The sequence below is a fragment of the Colius striatus genome, chromosome 24, assembly GCF_028858725.1.
Source record: "Colius striatus isolate bColStr4 chromosome 24, bColStr4.1.hap1, whole genome shotgun sequence".
In the NCBI taxonomy this organism is placed as follows: Eukaryota; Metazoa; Chordata; class Aves; order Coliiformes; family Coliidae; genus Colius; species Colius striatus.
Window position 1 is genome coordinate 6,075,579 of NC_084782.1, and position 17,192 is coordinate 6,092,770.

The 17,192-nt window shown below is 53.7% G+C and overlaps 2 protein-coding genes across 16 annotated transcripts in view; both read left to right on the forward strand.

Annotated features, from left to right (window-relative positions):
- The first annotated feature begins 1,183 nt into the window (after positions 1–1,183).
- NCMAP (non-compact myelin associated protein) lies at positions 1,184–10,564 on the forward strand. 5 transcript variants are annotated; one of them, XM_062014566.1, is made up of 6 exons: positions 1,184–1,332; positions 1,608–1,778; positions 9,128–9,222; positions 9,345–9,429; positions 9,890–10,027; positions 10,137–10,564. In XM_062014566.1, the coding sequence occupies exons 3-6, from the start codon at positions 9,138–9,140 to the stop codon at positions 10,141–10,143; spliced, it is 315 nt and encodes a 104-aa protein (XP_061870550.1). In that variant the 5' UTR covers positions 1,184–1,332; positions 1,608–1,778; positions 9,128–9,137; the 3' UTR covers positions 10,144–10,564. The 5 variants fall into 5 exon arrangements, with proteins under 5 accessions (XP_061870550.1, XP_061870548.1, XP_061870552.1 ...); XM_062014564.1 differs by lacking the exon at positions 1,608–1,778; XM_062014565.1 differs by lacking the exon at positions 1,184–1,332 and having other exon boundaries at positions 1,548–1,778.
- A 3,441-nt stretch (positions 10,565–14,005) lies between these two features.
- Positions 14,006–17,192, forward strand: part of SRRM1 (serine and arginine repetitive matrix 1) — a 16,715-nt gene continuing 13,528 nt past the window's right edge. For 4 of the 11 annotated variants that reach the window (XM_062014541.1, XM_062014542.1, XM_062014543.1 and 1 more), the window contains exon 1: positions 17,186–17,192. This exon is cut by the window's right edge and continues 82 nt beyond it. Coding sequence is in view for 7 of the 11 variants with exons in the window: in XM_062014535.1 (XP_061870519.1) it covers positions 14,110–14,130; positions 16,575–16,664; positions 17,152–17,192 (152 nt within the window). In the remaining 4 variants the exon portion in view is untranslated. Of the gene's footprint in view, positions 14,131–14,554; positions 14,772–16,574; positions 16,665–17,151 lie in introns of those variants that run through there. The other 7 variants (XM_062014535.1, XM_062014538.1, XM_062014534.1 and 4 more) reach the window with 5 other exon arrangements.

Below are 17,192 nucleotides of genomic sequence, written 5' to 3' on the forward strand. Positions count from 1 at the left end.
GATCTGTGCTCATGGCACTCTTATCAGTTCCAAGCTCGAGCAAAACTCCAGGTCAAGGATGTCAGCCCACACCCCCACCCTGGACTTTGCTGCCCACATGACACAGCAGGAACAGGCAGGAGCAGAAGAGTTTGGCTGGACTGGCATGTTACAGACCCAGCAGCTTGTGGAAATCCCTCCTGATGAAGAAACATGCAGATAAACCCATCCTGTTACCCAGCCCAGCAGCAGCTCAGGAACTGCTCCTTGTCGAAGCCTTGAACAGGATTGAGGAAGTTGTTACCACACGGCACAGTCTCTGGCAGCTCAGGCTGAGGATTCACAGGCTTAAAGCACCAAAAAGCAATAATTTATAGATTCACTCACAATGACAGCTTCACTCTGTTGAAGTCAGCCATCCATGGGAGGGGGGGAGCCATGAGTGATGTGCTCTGGTCTTCCTGAGAATTCCACTGGGAATGTTTCTGGTGCCACCTTCCCCTGCAGAGGTGGGATCCTGCAATGGGCAGCTTCCACCCCTGTTTTGGGCTGATTTATAATGGAGACTGGTGGTGTCTGTTCTGGCTGCAGATGCTGCTGAGACAGAGGATGGGGGGAAACATCTGCTCAGCAGGGACTGTGGTTATGTGCTGCTTCTCCACTCAGGAGTGGGAAATACAGAATGTGCCCTCTGGGCACAGGTCGAAGGCAGATTCCTTTCTAGTTTCATCCGTGTGATTGTGCTCCTGGGCAGACAGACCCACTGATTCCATCCTTGGGGTGGACAAGGTTGGGATTTTTCTCCGAAAGCGCCTGGGAGAGCTGAGGGCAGGGGAGTGCCCGAGGCCGGGCTGTTCCTCGGGCTCCGGCGCCCTCCGGGAGCGGGACGGGGCCCGATCGGTGCCGCCTGCAGCGCCTTCGGGTTTTTCTCGGGGCATCGCGCGTTTGTTCCTTAAACTGCTCCGTTTTGGCGCTCGTCGGCCCGGGCCGGTCCTGCCCCGAACCCCGAACCCCGAACCTCGTCCTTTCCCGCCTCGCTGCCCGTCGGGGCTGCGGGACGGCCCCTCCCCGCGCTGCGGCTCCGCACCTGCGGGACGGGACGGGCCGGGCCGGGGCGGGAGGCGGCGCCGGGGCCGCGATGGGGAGGCGGCCGCGGGAGCCACCGGGACCGGCACCGCCCCGGCTCCCGGCGGGGCCGCACTGCGCTCCCCGGGCCCGCGGGCGAGGCAACGGGACGGCGGGGTCGAGCCGACGGCAGCCCCGGCCCCGCTGTCCGCCCGCCGAGCAGCCCCCGGCGGCCCCGGCATCCTCCGTGTCCTCCGTGAGCGGCCCCCGACGGCCCCGGCATCCCCCGTGAGTAGCCCCGGCATCACCCGTGAGTAGCTCCGTGAGCAGCCTCACGTGAGCAGCCTTCGACGGCCCCGGCATCCCCCGTGAGTAGCTCCGTGAGCAGCCCCCCGTGAGCAGCCCCCAGCAGCGCCCCGTGAGCAGCCCCGCGAGCAGCCGGGTCGGCGTTTGCAGAGGCGGGTGCACAGATCCGCGTTGAATTGGGTAGAAACGGAACTTTCCTGCTCAAAACCTCGGTTACTTTGTGCCGCCGGTGAAAGGGCTGTAAATCCCCCTTCCAGGAGGTTGCTCTGGGTTTACAACCGATCGTACGTGCCGCGGTAAATTCCCGTCCGTGCAGCAGAGACCTTCATCGGCAGCTCCAAACCGCGCAGAAGCACGGACCCGGTGCCCCACGGTTTTGTGCTAAACGAGGGCTCGAGCAGTTGTTTGATGCACTGGAAACGTTTAAGGTACAGGAATGGGAATGGATCTGGCAAGCTGTTTTCTCCCCAGAGAGGGGAGTGCCCGTCTGCTGAGAGATCATTCTCTCAATGTGCTGAAGCTGCTCACGGGTTGGAACTGCTGGTTTGGGGGGTTGGTGATAATTAATGCACTTAATGCCCCAGTTCTGTAAAGAAATGTCACTGATGGGAGACATTGTGTTGGATGAAGTGTTTGGGCAGGAGAGTTTGATGCAGTGATTAGGAGCCAGAAGACAAAGGCAGTGACCCTGAGTTATTGTCTTGCTGTGGGGAGGGGTGGCTGGGCTGTGGATGTCAGGTTGCGCCTCCCAGGGCTTCCCAAGAGCTTTGAAGGGCTCCCATGGAGGATGATGGCAGAGCATCAAGTCTCACCTGCTGTATGGGGCTCTTGAAAGAGGGAGATGTGCCTCATCGATTCCACAAGTTGAAGAAGTCCTGTGGCTGTGTCCGTCCCGCTGTGTGCAGAGGGGCAGGAGCTGTGTTGCTGTCTTGCAAACAGAGTTCTCTCCAGAATCTTTAGTGGAGGGAGAGAAAAAGAGGATTTGAAACTTTGGGAGGTTCTCACAGCAACACTGAGATTTGCATTTTTCTGCTAAGTGAAGGTTTGATTGGAGATGATCCAGGAGCTGGGAAGCACGTTGTAGCACAGGCAGAGGACAACACTCCTAAAACTGATCCAGTACTGGCAGCAGGTTTGGCTCCCTTGTTGGCAATAATTCATCAAGGTTTCCCGTCCAGCCCCTCTCCTATCTGTCTGCAGTTCCTGAAAAAGCAGCTTTTATTAGTTACACTAAAGTCCTCTTCTTACTTATGGCAATAAACAGTGAATCACCCAGGATTTAGTGCCCCGAGGAGTTGGAGAAGCCTGTGAGTGATCTGCTGAATGCCCACAGTGCTCTCAGATCAGCAGCCCCTGTGCTCACAGGGTAAACCCACCGGTGCTGAACCCTCTGTGGGTGCTGGTGTCTGCCCAGAGCAGCCCCCCCTCCCCAGGGTGGTCACCCATGGGGGGCTCATGTCCTTGTGCCAGTCTGGAACCAGCAGCACTGAAGGGTGGCTGTTGGGGTCAGGGAATGAGCCCTGACCTGGCCTATTGTTGGGCATGTGGGAGAGGAAAAAAATGTGGTGGGGGTGGCTGTGCTTTTATTGAGAGCCACAGAAATCAGGAAATGCAGCCAAAAACGAGAGTGTTCATTAGGTCTCTTTGCAGGGAGAGATGAGAGGAGACATGAATGGAGATCACAGACTCCATAACCACCTCCACGGAGCAACAAAGTTAGAACCTAATTTCAGGGACTCTGGAGTCATGGTGCTTCCTCACCATCAGCTGCTCAGGACCAGCTCCCAGTCAGGGATTCCCCTGCTCAGCTGTGAGGTCGCTGGTGCCAGGCTGGGTGAGAGGGCAGAGGGAAGGGCTCTGCCTTTATCCCACCTTCCCACTGGGATGGAGACAGCTCCACAGACCAAACACACACCTACATTCGTCCCACGTAACCTCAACTCTGAGCCACTCGGCGGTGGGTTTGCAAAGAAGGGGCTTTTTGGTGGGATTTGGCAATGCCAAGGCTGAGGAGGGTAAATGAGCCCATGGATGGTCACAGCAGCACTGGAGCTCTCGGGCTGCCCTTCGCTGCTGTGCGGGTGCGAAGCGCCGCAGCCCCGTGAGCTGCCGCTGCCGCTGCTCAGAGCAGAAGCCTAAGTAATCACTTGGAAAGACAAAGTTTCCTCTTTACTTACTACTCTGTAATGGCAGCCTCAAAACCCTTGACCTAGCAAATGTATTTGTCTTTGGAAAAGAAAAGCAAACATGGGTCTGGCAGCAAACAGGAGCTGTGCTGTGTGCTGATAAACGCCGCGAGCAGCAGCGCCGGGCACGAGCCCTTCCCAGCCTGGTGTGGGTCACAGCCCCAGCCAGGGCGTTTGCTCTGCCTCTGGGAACCTCATTGTAAGGTAAATCCATCCCTCTGCCTCGGCTGGACACAGCGAGGGCTGCCCAAAGCCACCTTAGGCATCGCCTTCCTCCAGCCTGGTCATCACTCTGCACAAATGGTGCTGAATCTGCATCTTTTAATGCAAATTCTTTTCTCTAGGAACCTGAAAAGCTGGAGGGAGTTTTCCAAAGATAATGCTGAAGAGTCCTGCAGCAACGGGGAGTTTTCTAGAGCATTATGTGCACAAAGGGTTGATGTTCTGCTGCAAGAACAGAAGCAGTCAGTCCTCCAGGGCAAGCTGCCTTTTGTGTGGTTTATTTGTCTAGATCCACTGAATTTGCCACCAATGTGCACTTTGCTGGTGCTTCTCTGAACAGCAGAGACAAGCTGTTGGGTGGTGTGGTTTGAGGGGCACGTGACAGTGTCTCTGACTGCTGCCAGACTCGGAGGGTTCAGCTCAGATTCATTTTCTTGCTTTCCATTTGAGTGCACACATTGATGATTCTAAAACTGCTCACCTTGAGTCTCGTTCACCCTCCCCCATGAGTCATTTTGCCTTGAGATTTATACAGGTGCCTGGAGGCATTTTTCTTCCTTCTGAATCGTTTTTTTCTGGGTAATATTTAACTGCTATTGACACGTCCTTCCCTCCTCAGCCCCCACCTGAGTGCCCCCAGGAGGGCCCTCGCTGTGTGGGTCCCTCTCAGTGTGCACTGGGCTGAGGCTTTTTGGCAGCAAAGCCTCCAGCCTGTGCTGGGTGTGAGGAGCTTCGGGCTCCTGTGGAGCTTTGCACCCACTTTGCAAGCACATGAGCACGAGGGGATTTTCTTTGCCCATTGCTGTGGTGAGTCTGGAACCCACCAGACTGTGTTTTCATTCCCAGATCAGAGGTTCTTTATGGTGCCAGGAACTGGTGGGAGCTGCTGCTCAGAAATAGGATTCTGTTGGTAAAGGGGAGAGTGAAGGTGTTTTAGAAATACAAAATGAAAGAACAGGCATCTGAGCTCAGTGTGAGGGGCCCCACTGGATGTTCTCCATCCCAACCAGAGGCAGCACGAGGTCTGAGCTGCAGAGCTCCCACGCTGCTGGTGCCATGGTGGGGTTTTCCCATTTTAAGTTCAAATCCTGCTTCTCACAAATATTTCACAAGTGCCCAAGCAAGTCTTCTAACTGTGCCTCAGATCCTGGCCTGTAACCAGTGGGAAAATACCTCTGGTTTGTTTGGCTTCCATACCCTGGCTTGTCTGCAGAGGCAGCCCTGCCCTGAAGGATTTGGAGTGTTTCTGTGATGGTGAATGCACTTTGCTGGACGTGGTGGGGTTACTGTAGTTTCCATGAATAAGTGCATTCACCCAGATGGACAGGAGAAATGTGTGTGGCCCAGCATTTTAAGGCAAAAAACCCTAGAATTGGGAAATGTGCAGCTGACAGTCTGGGTTAGACACTGCTCCTGGGCAGGTCAGCAGCAAAGGCTCCCTGGCTCACGTTTCCAGGCACAGCTTTCGAAACGAGGGCATTCCTTAACGGGGATCTGTCTGCACTTCTTCAGCTCTTGCCATCTGTCTGAGCTGAGGGGTTTTTGCCCCTCTCACCACACAAGCAGGTAAGATCACTGGGGTTTTTTCCCTTAGGTGCTGCTGCTGCTCAGCAGAGCTCTCTGCAGTTCCTGTCACTTCTCTGCCCTGGCACGGACATGAAACGCTTTCAGAATGTGTTTTAACAGCAGCTCTGCAGAGCTCGTGCCAGAGCCTGAGACAAACGCTCGTATAAAGGCGCTGGTCTGATATCAGGCCACCTACTGAACACAGGCTCTACACAGAGCAGAGCTGTTTGCCTGAGGCCACATTTATGCCCCAGCTCCCCGGAGCCAGTTTGAACTTGGGGTGTTTTCTTTCCTCCTTCCCCCCCTTTGGAGCCTCACAAGGTAAATTCAGGCTCGCCCAGGTCTCACTGAAGCACACTGTTTGTGTTGCTTTCTGGAATGACACTTGGGCTCCCTCCCCGGCGACAGCCACGGCTCCTGTGGCTCGTGGTGCTGCAGAAGGGGAAGGCAGGAGCTGCCATGAGGCTGTTTGGACCAAAGGGAGATGGTTTGTTGTGTTCTGGGGAGGTGAAGCTCAGTTTGTGACTTAAATAGAAGCCCGTTTCCTTCCCATGCCGTGCCAGGCACGCTCATGATTCCCCACTGCCGCAGGGCAGGCGGGTTCGCAGCGCTCTGTGCTCACTGCCCTTACAGAAGGCAAACAGACAGGAGAGTGGGGCTGTGGGAGCAGGAGCAGAGCTGTAGCACCCTTCTGCTTCCATTGGCACTGCCCCCCAGCCAGGCCCTCGCTCCTGAGCTTTTACAAAGGGAGGAAAACTCTGGATTTAGGAGGATTAACTCCTCCCTTGGATGGGAGTGAGTTTGTTGCCTGGGGTGTTGTGTGAGCTGAGCCTCACACAGAGGTGCCTTGGCACATAGCTGACTTTGTGTCTAGTTTAAAGCCTGCAACACAGCTTGATGCAAAGCACACGTTCTTCTAGGTGGTGAAGCACTGACTATGTGTGTCTTCCCAACCAGCACCTGCCTTCCCTGGCAGGGACTTGGCTCCTGAAGTCCAGCTCTCCTGGAAGATGCTGAAACCAACCCCTCTGTTCCCTGTCACCTCTCTCCTGTAATTGCCAGGTGCTGCAGGAGCTGCCTGACAGGCAAGCTCTTATTCCCATCTCCTCCTAACTGAGCACAGCCATTCAGCTTGAAACCTAGCAGGGCAGGAGGGCTGAGTAAACGGGGACTTTGCCAGAGCAACACATATGCTGCATCTGAAAAGGTGTTTTAAATGGAAACCAGCCCAAAGTTTAACTTTATGGAAACATTTCTAGCTCTGTAGTATGGGGATGCAAAAATAACCCTCAGTGTGTGCCTCTGCCCCCAGTTTGGAGAGCTCTGGGTGAACTAGTGGCTCTGGAAAGCCCAGGCAGGTGTGTGTGCAGGGGAAGCTCATGGCATACAGCAAGAATGTCCTCTGGTTGATGGATCAAAGTCCATTTCTTCTGCCCTGCTATCTAGCTTTTATTGAGCACTCTTGATTTTCCCACTGTTTTTCTTAACAGAGCAGGAACCAGCCTGCAGTGCCCCGTGGACTCTGCTGGACATTGCTGAGTCTCACAGCACAGGCTTGGTCAGGTGTGATCCCACTGAACGGGACACTGGTAACCCTCCATCGGCCTCAGACACAGACCTTGGACCTCTTTAATTGCCACACATTGCAGAGAAAAACCCACCCTAACACGAGAGATGTGCTGCATTTTTCAGATTGCACCTTAGCTCGCTACACCCTGTCAGAGAAACGGATCCTTTCTGTAAACAGGCGGTTTCACTGCCAACAATAACAATTCTGTGGTCGTAGGTGAGTCATGCAGAAACAGCTCACCATTACCAAGGTGGTTTGAACCAGATGGAGGTCAGTAAGGAAGAATATCACTTGGCTTAACATCAAGATGTTCAGCCTCCTTTATTTGGGATCTTTATTTCAGTAGCCAGAGGAGGGGAAAGCCACTTCTGTACCCCTGGGACTTGTGCTCTCCTACTCGGGAGCAACCAGGTAAGGGCTGGACGTGGCCTTTTCTGAATTATGTCCAGTTAGAGCTCTTGCTCAGCTTTCCCCAGCCTGCAGTGTGACAGGAGTCCCTTCAGCCTCTGCTCGTCCGTGGTACAAGCTCATGGAGGTGGTTTGCAATGGACGAGTCGGGACGCAGAGGGGCACAGGGACGGGGCTGTGCTGGAGCTTCGGTGCCTCTCAGCTTCCCCCAAGGCCTGTGGAAATCCTTTCCCTGTGCCACACAACAAAGCTGGGCAAGCACAACATCTTTCTCTCAGTGTGGAAAGATGCAGAGTGCAGCTGGTGATCGTGTTGCTGAATTAACTTGGCTTTGGCTGAACAAAGGAATCATTCAGTCAGAGGAGAATGACCCAGTTACAGACTCGGGACAGAGTTATTTTGTTGTTAAAGAAAAAAAACCCAAAGCTTTTTAGCTTCAGGGGATCCAAGAATGTGGTGAACTGACCCTGCAGGTCTGATCCTTCCTGCCCAGACAGACTCTGACAGTGTCCCGTGCCGCTGGTTGCTGCTCTCCGTGGCTCCCGTCGCAGCCTGAGCCTCCCGAGCTCACACGGGGTGTTGACTCAGCTCCCGGCCTCCCCACCCCGAAACAGCATGCTGCCTGCCAGGGACTCACAGCTGTGTCCTCCCTGCCTCCCAAACCTGCACCCTGCCCCTGCTGGGCTCTGGATGCTGCTTTGCACAAACCTGTAGGAAAGCTTGGACCAAGGGGAAGGGAGGGGGGCTGCCTTTCACATTTGCACTTCTCTTGATTACTGACCCATTTCCATCCTCTCAGTCCTTTCCTGGCTATTCTACATCTTGTGCTCTGTAAAATCAAAGGTACTATGGACATGCTACACACCCACAGCGTGCCCATGGAGCAGGGCAGAGTCATGCCTGGCTGAGGCGAGCAGCATCTGAAATGGGAAACTCAATTTGAGTATCAGGTGTAGAAGAATGATTCCATTTTCAAAGGTCAGTTTGAGCATATCAGTGCCCTGGAGCTGAAAGAGTTTCTGTTTGAAGTGGTATTCACGCCCTTCTCAGACTGAAGGAGTCTTTCACTGGCTAAGGTTACTAGTCACGTTCAGCAAATGCTTATAAAACCAGCAAACACACAGGCTGCTCTTTCTAGATCTACCAAAACACAGGAGCAGGCACATCCTCAGCTCTCTGCTCACAGGCTTGTCCTCTCCCAGCAGCAGCCCTGGGATGGCACTGGCAGAGCAAGGCACTGCTCCAAACCCACCTCAGCTTTCTGTCAGTACCTTTGTATTAGCTGTCAATTGTCATTTAACTTCTGGAGCTTCAAGTGAGGGTGTTCTGTGGGTTTTCTTCTGCAGGTCAGGTGGACAAAGCTGCTTTAAAGTCTGTTCCCTAAAGGAGTTTTTCTGTGCCGACTTTCCCCAGTTCCTTAAAGACAAATGTATCACTGGATCCTGCACACAGAACTCGTCACACTCCTTTGCTCAGTGATCCGAGTCTCAGCCTGAAAAGAGAATCTAAAATCCTAAAGCATGTAAGATATGTTTACCAGAGCTTGTATAACAGCAGTAATAGAGATAAGGATGCCTGGTTGTGTTCACACCTGATTTTCTCCTGTTAGCACTGAGCAGTGTGTGTTTTAAGGCAAAGTGCTCATTGTAGCAAACTTTCCATTGACTGAACCAGAGCCACTTTCACCACCAAGAAACTATTGCAGAGCCCAGCACAGTGAGGCTGCACTCAGGAGGCTCTGAGCCCTCCATGGGGACTTGCCTAATTATCCCTCTCTGATTTTGGTGAATATTTGATGCACTCACTCCTGTTTTTCCTCCTGCAGCTGAACCAAGATGACGACAGCTGCCCCACTGATCAGCAACACCCAGCTCTCAGCAAACGTCACCACAAAGTCTCAAGAACAGAGTCTCTATCAAAGTAAGAAAAGTGGTGGGGTGGTGGCTTTCTCATCTTAAGTGGACCTTGAACTAGCAAACTTCAGCCAGTATAAGAACAGCTTGGTAAATAAGACTTTTTCTCCCCTTCTGCTTCCCTGACAGGTTCTGGAGCAATAGTTGCTGCCATTGTAGTAGGAGTGATTGTTATTTTTACAGTGGTTCTGCTCATATTGAAAACATATAACAGGTATGTGGCCAAGTTCTGTACTTTGCAAAGGTGAGCTGAGCTGAGCCAGCCACCTCTGAGCTTTGCTCTCATCGCTGAAAATTTCCAGCAGAATCCAAAGGACAGTGGGCTGAAGTGTCCAGAATCTCAGTGCCTGTGTCCTGGGATTGGATTGCCAGGAAGCAGAAAGAGGCTATTGATGGAAGCCCTCTGTAGGGGCTGCTGTTGACAGAGGAAAGCTCTGCTGTGTGCACCGAGGCTGTCTGAGACCGATGAGACTTTTGGGGGCATTGCATTAGAGTTACGTGCTCTGGAGGCACTGGCTTCCCATTCAGCACCTTTGGGATGAAATCCTGGCTCCTATTGACTTTTCAGTAGCTGTCTGATGTAACCTGCCTCTGCAGGAACGTTCCCAGTGCTCAGGGCGGGGGAGAGGGGCTGTGTGCCAGCTCTGCTGACAATGTCACGTTTGCCTTCGCAGGCGCACGAGAGTGAAGCGGGAGCTGGAGCCCAAAGCCACCAAGCCAGGGATGCCACCTGCCTTAGGGCAGAACAGCAGCAGCCTCTCTCAGCATCCCACGGTGACCTTCATACCTGTGGATATCCACATGCACCACAGGTAACTGGGAACCTCCCTGAGGAGAGATGGAACCCTTACCCAGACCCGGGACCCCTGGGCAAAGCGACGCTGTGTTTGGAGTAGCAACGAGCTCTTATTTTGGCTCTAGATTGTAATGAGTCCTGCTTTCTCTCCTGGGGAGGAAAAGGTCTGGACACTTTTCCTGTGACTGAAATCAGCTGGTGGAGGCGTACGGATCATGCCGAGGGCAGTGAGCCTTCTCAGAGCTCCGAGTGTGGAGCAGCCGAATGAACCAAGCCTGTTCCTGGGAGGAAATGATGCTCACCCCTGTTTCCTGGAGCTTTTGCTTGCTCAGAGTTTGAGCCTTTTCTGATCTGCAACGACTGATGATAAACTGTAAGGAAAATCTGGACATGCAAGTGGCAGCTCAGGCCAAACCTGGGTTTGTGCTGATTTACTGGAACAGGTTTGTGGTGTCTGATCCGTGATGGATCCTACAGGAACTATCGAAACCCTATTTATCTTCACTCACCTTTTGTGTTTCTAGTGCCACATGTGTATGGTTTGAGACAAAAACGTCACCTTTTATTTAAAAACTATTTGTATAAACTTGGGAACCATCAGTTTCCACGAGAACTCTGTCTGAGGGTTTTCAGTCTGACGCCAAGAGCTGCTTCAGCTTCCTTACTGGAGCTGTGTCAGAATGTTTTGTCTTACAGAACAGCCAAGTTCTTTAGTCGGAAGAGCAGGGAGAGGTGGATGAAGCAAGGGAGGGGTGGTGCAGCTGCTGTGTGCCACTGACAGCCTGCAGTGCTTTGTTCTCTCAGGCACACAAGGCTCCAGCTGTTTGTAGTCACTTCTAAACTCTAGATGTTGCTGTGCCAGTGTGATGGCTGTGGGTGTGCAGTCACCAGCAGAGGAATGCCCAAGCACATTCACAGCCCACTGTGTGCAAACACACAGCAGCATTGTCACTCCTTCAGCAGCTGATTGTCCCAAGCCCATGGAAGCAGCCCTGGAGCTCAGGACAGGTTGGAAGGATTAGGAAGAAGTTGAGTTAAACCCTCTTTTAAGTAGGGGTAAGTGAGGCTCTGAGAAGCAGCTCTCACTGTCCACTGAGACCTGCCAGGGTGGCTCTGAGCGACTGGGGCCATTGCAGGGCTCCAGCCTGTTCATAGACCTCTGTAAAACTCTCACTGGAGGATTTAGAGATACATTTGATCCCAGAGAGCCTCCAGCTGCAAAGCTTTTTGTCCTGCAGCAGTTCACTGGCGCTTCTCCCCAGTGCTGTCCCAGTCCCAGACAAAGCTGACTGTTCCCAGGGGACAGGGGGGAAGCTGAGATGATTTTTCCAAGATGTGAAGCCACCTCTTGAACAGGTCCTTTTACTGACTGGTATTTTTGTGCAGAAGTGGAATTCAATTACTTTGCAGGTTTTTTTTGGTATGAAACTTGGGCACAGTTTGAATTCCAAAGTAAATATTAAGACAGCTGCTTGTGAAGCTTCTAGATCTTGTTGTAAGTATCCTACTTGCCCTAGTTCTCTACCTTTTGTTTTGGGGCAGGAGTGATTGGTTTGTTTCTAGAGATGTAAATGAGATGGTCTCCTGTTCCTGTCTCTGGGCAGATAAGGATGTTCCACTCTGTCTAAATCCAGAGCTCTAGAGCAGAGAAGCCTCACCCTGCTGCTGATTTTGTTTCCTCACAGACCTGCTTCTACCAAAGTTTTGTTTACTTTCCATTTGCAAAATTCCAGAACAATGGAGTTCCCTTGGCTTCGCTGCAGCAGCATGAGGAACGCTTCCATAAGCAGTTCTACATGAACTACTGTTCCTGGCGGGAGAATGACACCTTGCCCACAGCAGCGTTGCTCAGTCCAAAGCCTGCTGTTGTGCCAGTGAGATTTCCCTTCCCCTGGCAGAGTCTGGGAGCTCCCCCCGCTCCTCTCTGACTCCTGCCAGCACAATCCAGCGCCGAAGCTGACGAGGCAAAATCACCTTCCTGAGAAACAAAGCCCCTGTATTTCCCCTGCACTGCCACTCCAGCACTGGTGCAACCTGCTGTGGATAAACAATTTCCCAGGAACCATCCTGTGCTGTGGTGCTGCAACAGCAGCTGCTTAAGCATTGGTTTGACCTGCCCTGTCCAGGCACCCAGCCCCCGCTCCCAAACCCCCAGCTCTCAGCTGCCTTTGTGTTCAGACCTGTTGTCAGGTAAACCTCCTGGTTAAAACCCCCAAAAACCTGAAAGCTGATGGTGCAAATTGGTTTATTCAAGAGATCTCAGCCCATGTGAGCTCTGGAGAGAACAGGCAATGAAAATGTACCACGTCAGTTGTGACTCATGGAACTCCATTAGCGATTATCCCTCAAGTTCTTCACGTTCACACAAAGCTGAACCCTTAGTGGCAGTGCCCGAGTGTCTCTGCTCAGCAGTGTGACAGAAGCAGCCTTTCCAGCTCCTTATGCTGTTCTTGGGTTAAGTCTCTCTTTACAGAACAGCAGTGGGGCTGCATTGGGCAGTGACAATGACAACAGCTGGGCTGCAGCTCATGGAAAGAAACACCATGGCATTTTTTTTCTAAGGTTACACTAGAGTTGTTTGCAGCAGGTCTTGCAGGAATCACTGTCCTTTTCCTGCTCCTAAGTCTTCTAGAATTTACAGCTTCAGTAGGCTGGATCCTCCAGTCCCACAGTTATCGCTGTACCGATGCAAGTACACTAGAAAAACGTTTACATTTTCACTTCTAGGTGAGTCCTGTGTCCCTAAAGTCCTGCAAAGCAGCTCTCACCCCTTCTGGATGCCCACCCGCCTTCCTTCAGCAGAGCATGTGGCTCCACCTAGTGTCCTCCTGCCATCTAACAGGCTGCCCCTTCTATTTCTCAAGAGCAAACCATAAAGTCAATAAACCAAGTTTATTTGCCACCTTTCCTAAATGTCAGAAACCACCTGCAGCTCCAGCCCAGCCCTTCCCCCTGCGCCAGGCTGCAGGGCTGCTCAGCAGCCGAGCTGAAGGCTCTCCCGAGTGTGGCTGTGCACGATGCAGAGGTGCAATCACTGACAGAGTAAGCAGCTGAAGGTAAGAATGTTCTTTGGCTATTTTGCTGAACCTGTTTTCCAGCAAGGTGCCTGTGAAGCCACGTCTCTCTCACCAGTGCTGCTCGCTGGCGGCTGCAGGTAACACAGCACGTGCTGCAGGCACCAGCTGCCTTTATTTAAAGCAAGATAGAATTTCCTCAGTAAATACAGAGCTGGTGTGAGCTTCTCGCATCAAACCCCTGGGCCGTGCCTCAGATCAGCCGGTGCTAATCTCAGCAACCTGTGACTTCACGCTCCCTCGTGCCTTTCAGCAAGGAGCTGCACACAGGCCCCGCGTGCGCTGGGCACCCGCTGCTGCAGCGGGAGGGAGGGAGGGAGGGAAGGAGGGATGCGTGGCGGCTGCTCAGGACGGCTGGCGGCGGGGTCACGGCACTGACCGGGCAGGGGGCACACGGGGGTCACACGCACCGACCGAGCCACACCGGCCGCAGGGATCCCGCTGTTCCCGGGCGGGCCGCGCCGGCCCAGGGACCCTCGGACCGCCGAGGGGGAACCCGCGCAGCCGCGAGGAGCTGTGCCGCGGGGCCGTTCCGTTCCGGGCCGGTCGCTGTGCCGTGCCGTGCCGTGCCGTTCCGGGACGGGCCGTGCCGGTCGCTGTGCCGTGCCGTGCCGTGCCGTGCCGTGCCGTGCCGTGCCGTGCCGTGCCGTGCCGTTCCGTTCCGTTCCGGGCGGCGCCATTGCACGGGCCGCGCACGCGCTCTGTGTGTGTGGGACGGTGTCACGTGACGCTGCCGGCCCCGCCCAGCACGCGCACGGGACGGCCGCGCGTCAACATCTCGCGAGAGCAGCGCCCGCCCCGGCCGCGCGCCGGGGGAGGCCTCTTCCCGGCCCGACGCCGCGCTTTCCCATTGGCCGGCTCCCGCGCGCGCGCTGACGCTCCGCGGCCGCGGCGGCCAATCGGCTCCGTCCCCTGGCGCCCCGCCCCGCCCCCCAGCGCGCCGCGCGTGCGAGGGGGCTGAGTGGCGCGCGGGGCACGCCGGGACGGCAGTGCGCCGCGAGCAGCAGGCGGCGGAGGAGCCAAGATGGACGCGGGGTTCTTCCGCGTAAGTGCCGCCGCCGCGGGGCCGGGCCGGGCCCGGCGGGGGACGAGCGGCCGAGCCGGGCCGCCGCGGAGCCCCGCCGGTACCGCGGGCCGAGCCGCCGGCGCCGCGCTGCCCCGGGGAAGCGGCCGCCGTCCCGCCCCCGCCCTGCGCAGGCTCCTGTGAGGAGCCGCCGCGAAGAAAATGGCGGCGGGAAGGAGGCCGGTGCGGGAAGGAGGCCGGTGCTCCGCGGCGCGGCCCCGTGCGCCGGGGGCTGCCGGCGGGGCGGGGAGGGGAGCGGGCACCCGGCAGCGGGGCGGCCGCTCCGTGCGCGGCGGCGCCTCGTGTGCCCGCGGTGCGGGCCCGGCCCGGGGCCGCCGGCTGCTGCGCCAGGCCTCGGGGCGGCGCGGCCCCTGGCCCCGGCGCAGGAACCAGGTCCTCGCCGAGGCCAGCCCGGTGCAGACCCGTGTCCCGGGGCCAGCCCGGTGCAGGGGCCAGCCTGGTGCAGGCCCGTGTCCCGGCGGCTGCTCTGTGCGGGGAAGGCGGGAGAAGGGGCCGCTGGGGACGGACCCCACGGGGCAGCGAGCGGCACACTGGTGTCCACGTTCAAACCAACCGAAACTGACCTGTATTTAGACATAAAATATTTGAGCTGCAACGTGAAGGTGATGAACTGGATTCCCGGGAAAAAAAAAAAAAAGAGACATTTTGGGGTTTAGCTCGTGGGGTTTTTAATTAATCGCCTCCTTCTTTGCAGTTCTCTCAGCTGCGCTCTGTTTCTGCAGACACAAACAGTAACTTACCTGGACGTATTTCTTTTCAGCCTTCTCTTCCTTCAGTTAGAATTAACATGTTTTTTGTGAGCATTCCCTGACAATTCTGAAAACGTTTAATTGTGGAAGGTTACCTCCCCTGTTTTCTGCATCAGGGCACAGCCCTTCACTCTAATTCGATCTTGTGCTAGCTTCAGAAAAGTAATTACAAATTAAATCTGCGCTTGTTCCGTCCAAAGCCATTGTTAAGAAGCTTACAAATCGAGTAGCTGTAGCTGATGACAGACTTACCAGGACTGAGAACACTGAATTGGCCATCTAGTACTATTGTAGCCTGGCCTTTGAAAGGTGATTGTCAGTACAGAAGCAGCGTGGCTATGTGATGGGACTGTGAGCAGTGTGCTGGGCTGGGTTCATTCTGGGTTCAGGGGAGACTAAAGCTCTTGTGGAAGTTACAGAACAGCAGTTTGGGTTCACCTTATCAAGAAAGCTGCTTTTAAGTGCAAACTATTTTGTCTGTGCCTTGAGGTTCCTGTGGTTCCTTGCTCTGGATCCTGCTGCTTGCCATGTGTTTACAAACAGGCCAAGAACAATTCCCTTCCTTTCTGTTTCACTTCTGGGTTACAAGGGGCTGAATAGAAAGCAGTGAGTTGCTGACAAGTCCTGCATTTGTGCTGATGTGTAAGTCCCACAGCAGGCTGCAAGTGTGGGGTAAAGAGTTTGAAACAGACTTAATCCTGGTAAGTGCCTGTGGCACAACCAGCCTTTAGGATTCCTTCCAGTGTTCAGGGCAGCAGATGGGAGTGCCAATAGTTTGTTCCCTTTCAGTATCTGATATGCCCTAAGATGTCACCTTCCTAATGCAAAGCACTTCCTGATTGAATGAAGTGGTTGAATTAACTTAGAATTTGAGCTCTTGCCTTATGTCTTGAGTCCTTAGCAGCTTGTATTGCTGCTACTACTCACCTACTCCTTCCAGGGCCAGGAAATTGCATGTGTTAAATTCCTCTGGTTTCCATCAGTTTCCTGAATAAACTTTACTTCAGGTGGGAACTGTGGGTTTGGTTTGAGCTGTTCAGAGATCACTGTTTGGATGCAGTTCTACACAAACTCTGTGGCTGTGTTTACTTCTGCCCAAGTACATTTTCCAGGACTGAACTTTCGAGCCTTTCAGTTCCAAGTGAATTAACCTGTAGTTCTTATTCATGGCAGTGGAATGAGTTGGAGAACTTTAACAGAGCATGATCAATAACATAGTATTCCTTGGGCTCTTGCTGGCTCCATCTTGGCTGATTTGCTTCAGAGAAATTTACCCAGAGGTTTCATAGATGTCAGTGTAACCAAATAGGGCTTTTTTTGTTCTTGGACAGAGGAAAGAGAGCTTGATCCTTCTGAGGAGTTTGTCATTCCCAGCAAAAGCCTTTTTTTGTAGCAGTTTGTTGCTGCTGTCCTTTCAAATTTTCAAGTAGCATGCCAGGGAGATGAGATGATAAAGGTGTCACTGTGAAGCTCAGGAGCCTGCTGCTTACCCCTAAATCTTCAGCAGCAGATGAGGACTATTGTGCTAACATGCAAAGGCACCTGGAAAGGCTCACTGGCTTCCAGAATCGTGTGGCTGGTGTTGCTGAGCACTGCCAAGTTCAGGTGTGTGGGAAAGTAATACAGACTGAAAGACTCTTCTTTCCTGTGCCTTAGGGAACAAGTGCAGAACAGGACAATCGCTTCAGCAACAAGCAGAAGAAGCTGTTGAAGCAGCTGAAATTTGCAGAATGCTTAGAAAAGAAGGTAAGTTGATGAGGATGAGGCAGGAAGACACACACATTGAGGACAGTTTTTAATGGAGCAATTGAGTATCAGAGGGTACCTGCAGGAATGTGAGGAATGTCTTCTCTAAAGCTGTGCTGACTATTTGGAATGTCCACTGGTGCATCAGAGATGCAGGAGCAGCAGCTGGTCTAGTTACAGCACTGAATATCACCAGTAGGCAAAACAAGGCTTCAGAAGAAGTGAACAATACACTGTCTCTTCTCAGTAATGTTTAGCAGGTTTTATTAGAAGTGTAGTATGAGGGGGGATGGAGAAGTCTGTATTAGGGTGGGGAAAAAAAGGCAAGGTGTCCAGACTCGTGCTTTAATCAAAACCTTGGGGTAGTAATGTGTGTAGCTGCATGCAACTGAGTCTTCACAGGGAGAGAATTCGGGATACTGTGAGCTTACATATATAGTGAAAGGTCTCCTAAAAATGTTGTGTTTCTCCTGGCTCCTTCACATAGGTGGACATGAGCAAAGTAAATCTGGAAGTAATCAAACCATG

What these genes read in the sequence shown, in the direction of transcription:
- NCMAP (XM_062014566.1), top strand. Translation starts at nt 9,138, where the DNA reads ATGACGACAGCTGCCCCACTGATCAGCAACACCCAGCTCTCAGCAAAC. An exon ending in AGAACAGAGTCTCTATCAAA is followed by an intron (nt 9,223 to 9,344) that starts GTAAGAAAAGTG and finishes CTTCCCTGACAG; the next exon opens with GTTCTGGAGCAATAGTTGCT. An exon ending in ATATTGAAAACATATAACAG is followed by an intron (nt 9,430 to 9,889) that starts GTATGTGGCCAA and finishes TTGCCTTCGCAG; the next exon opens with GCGCACGAGAGTGAAGCGGG.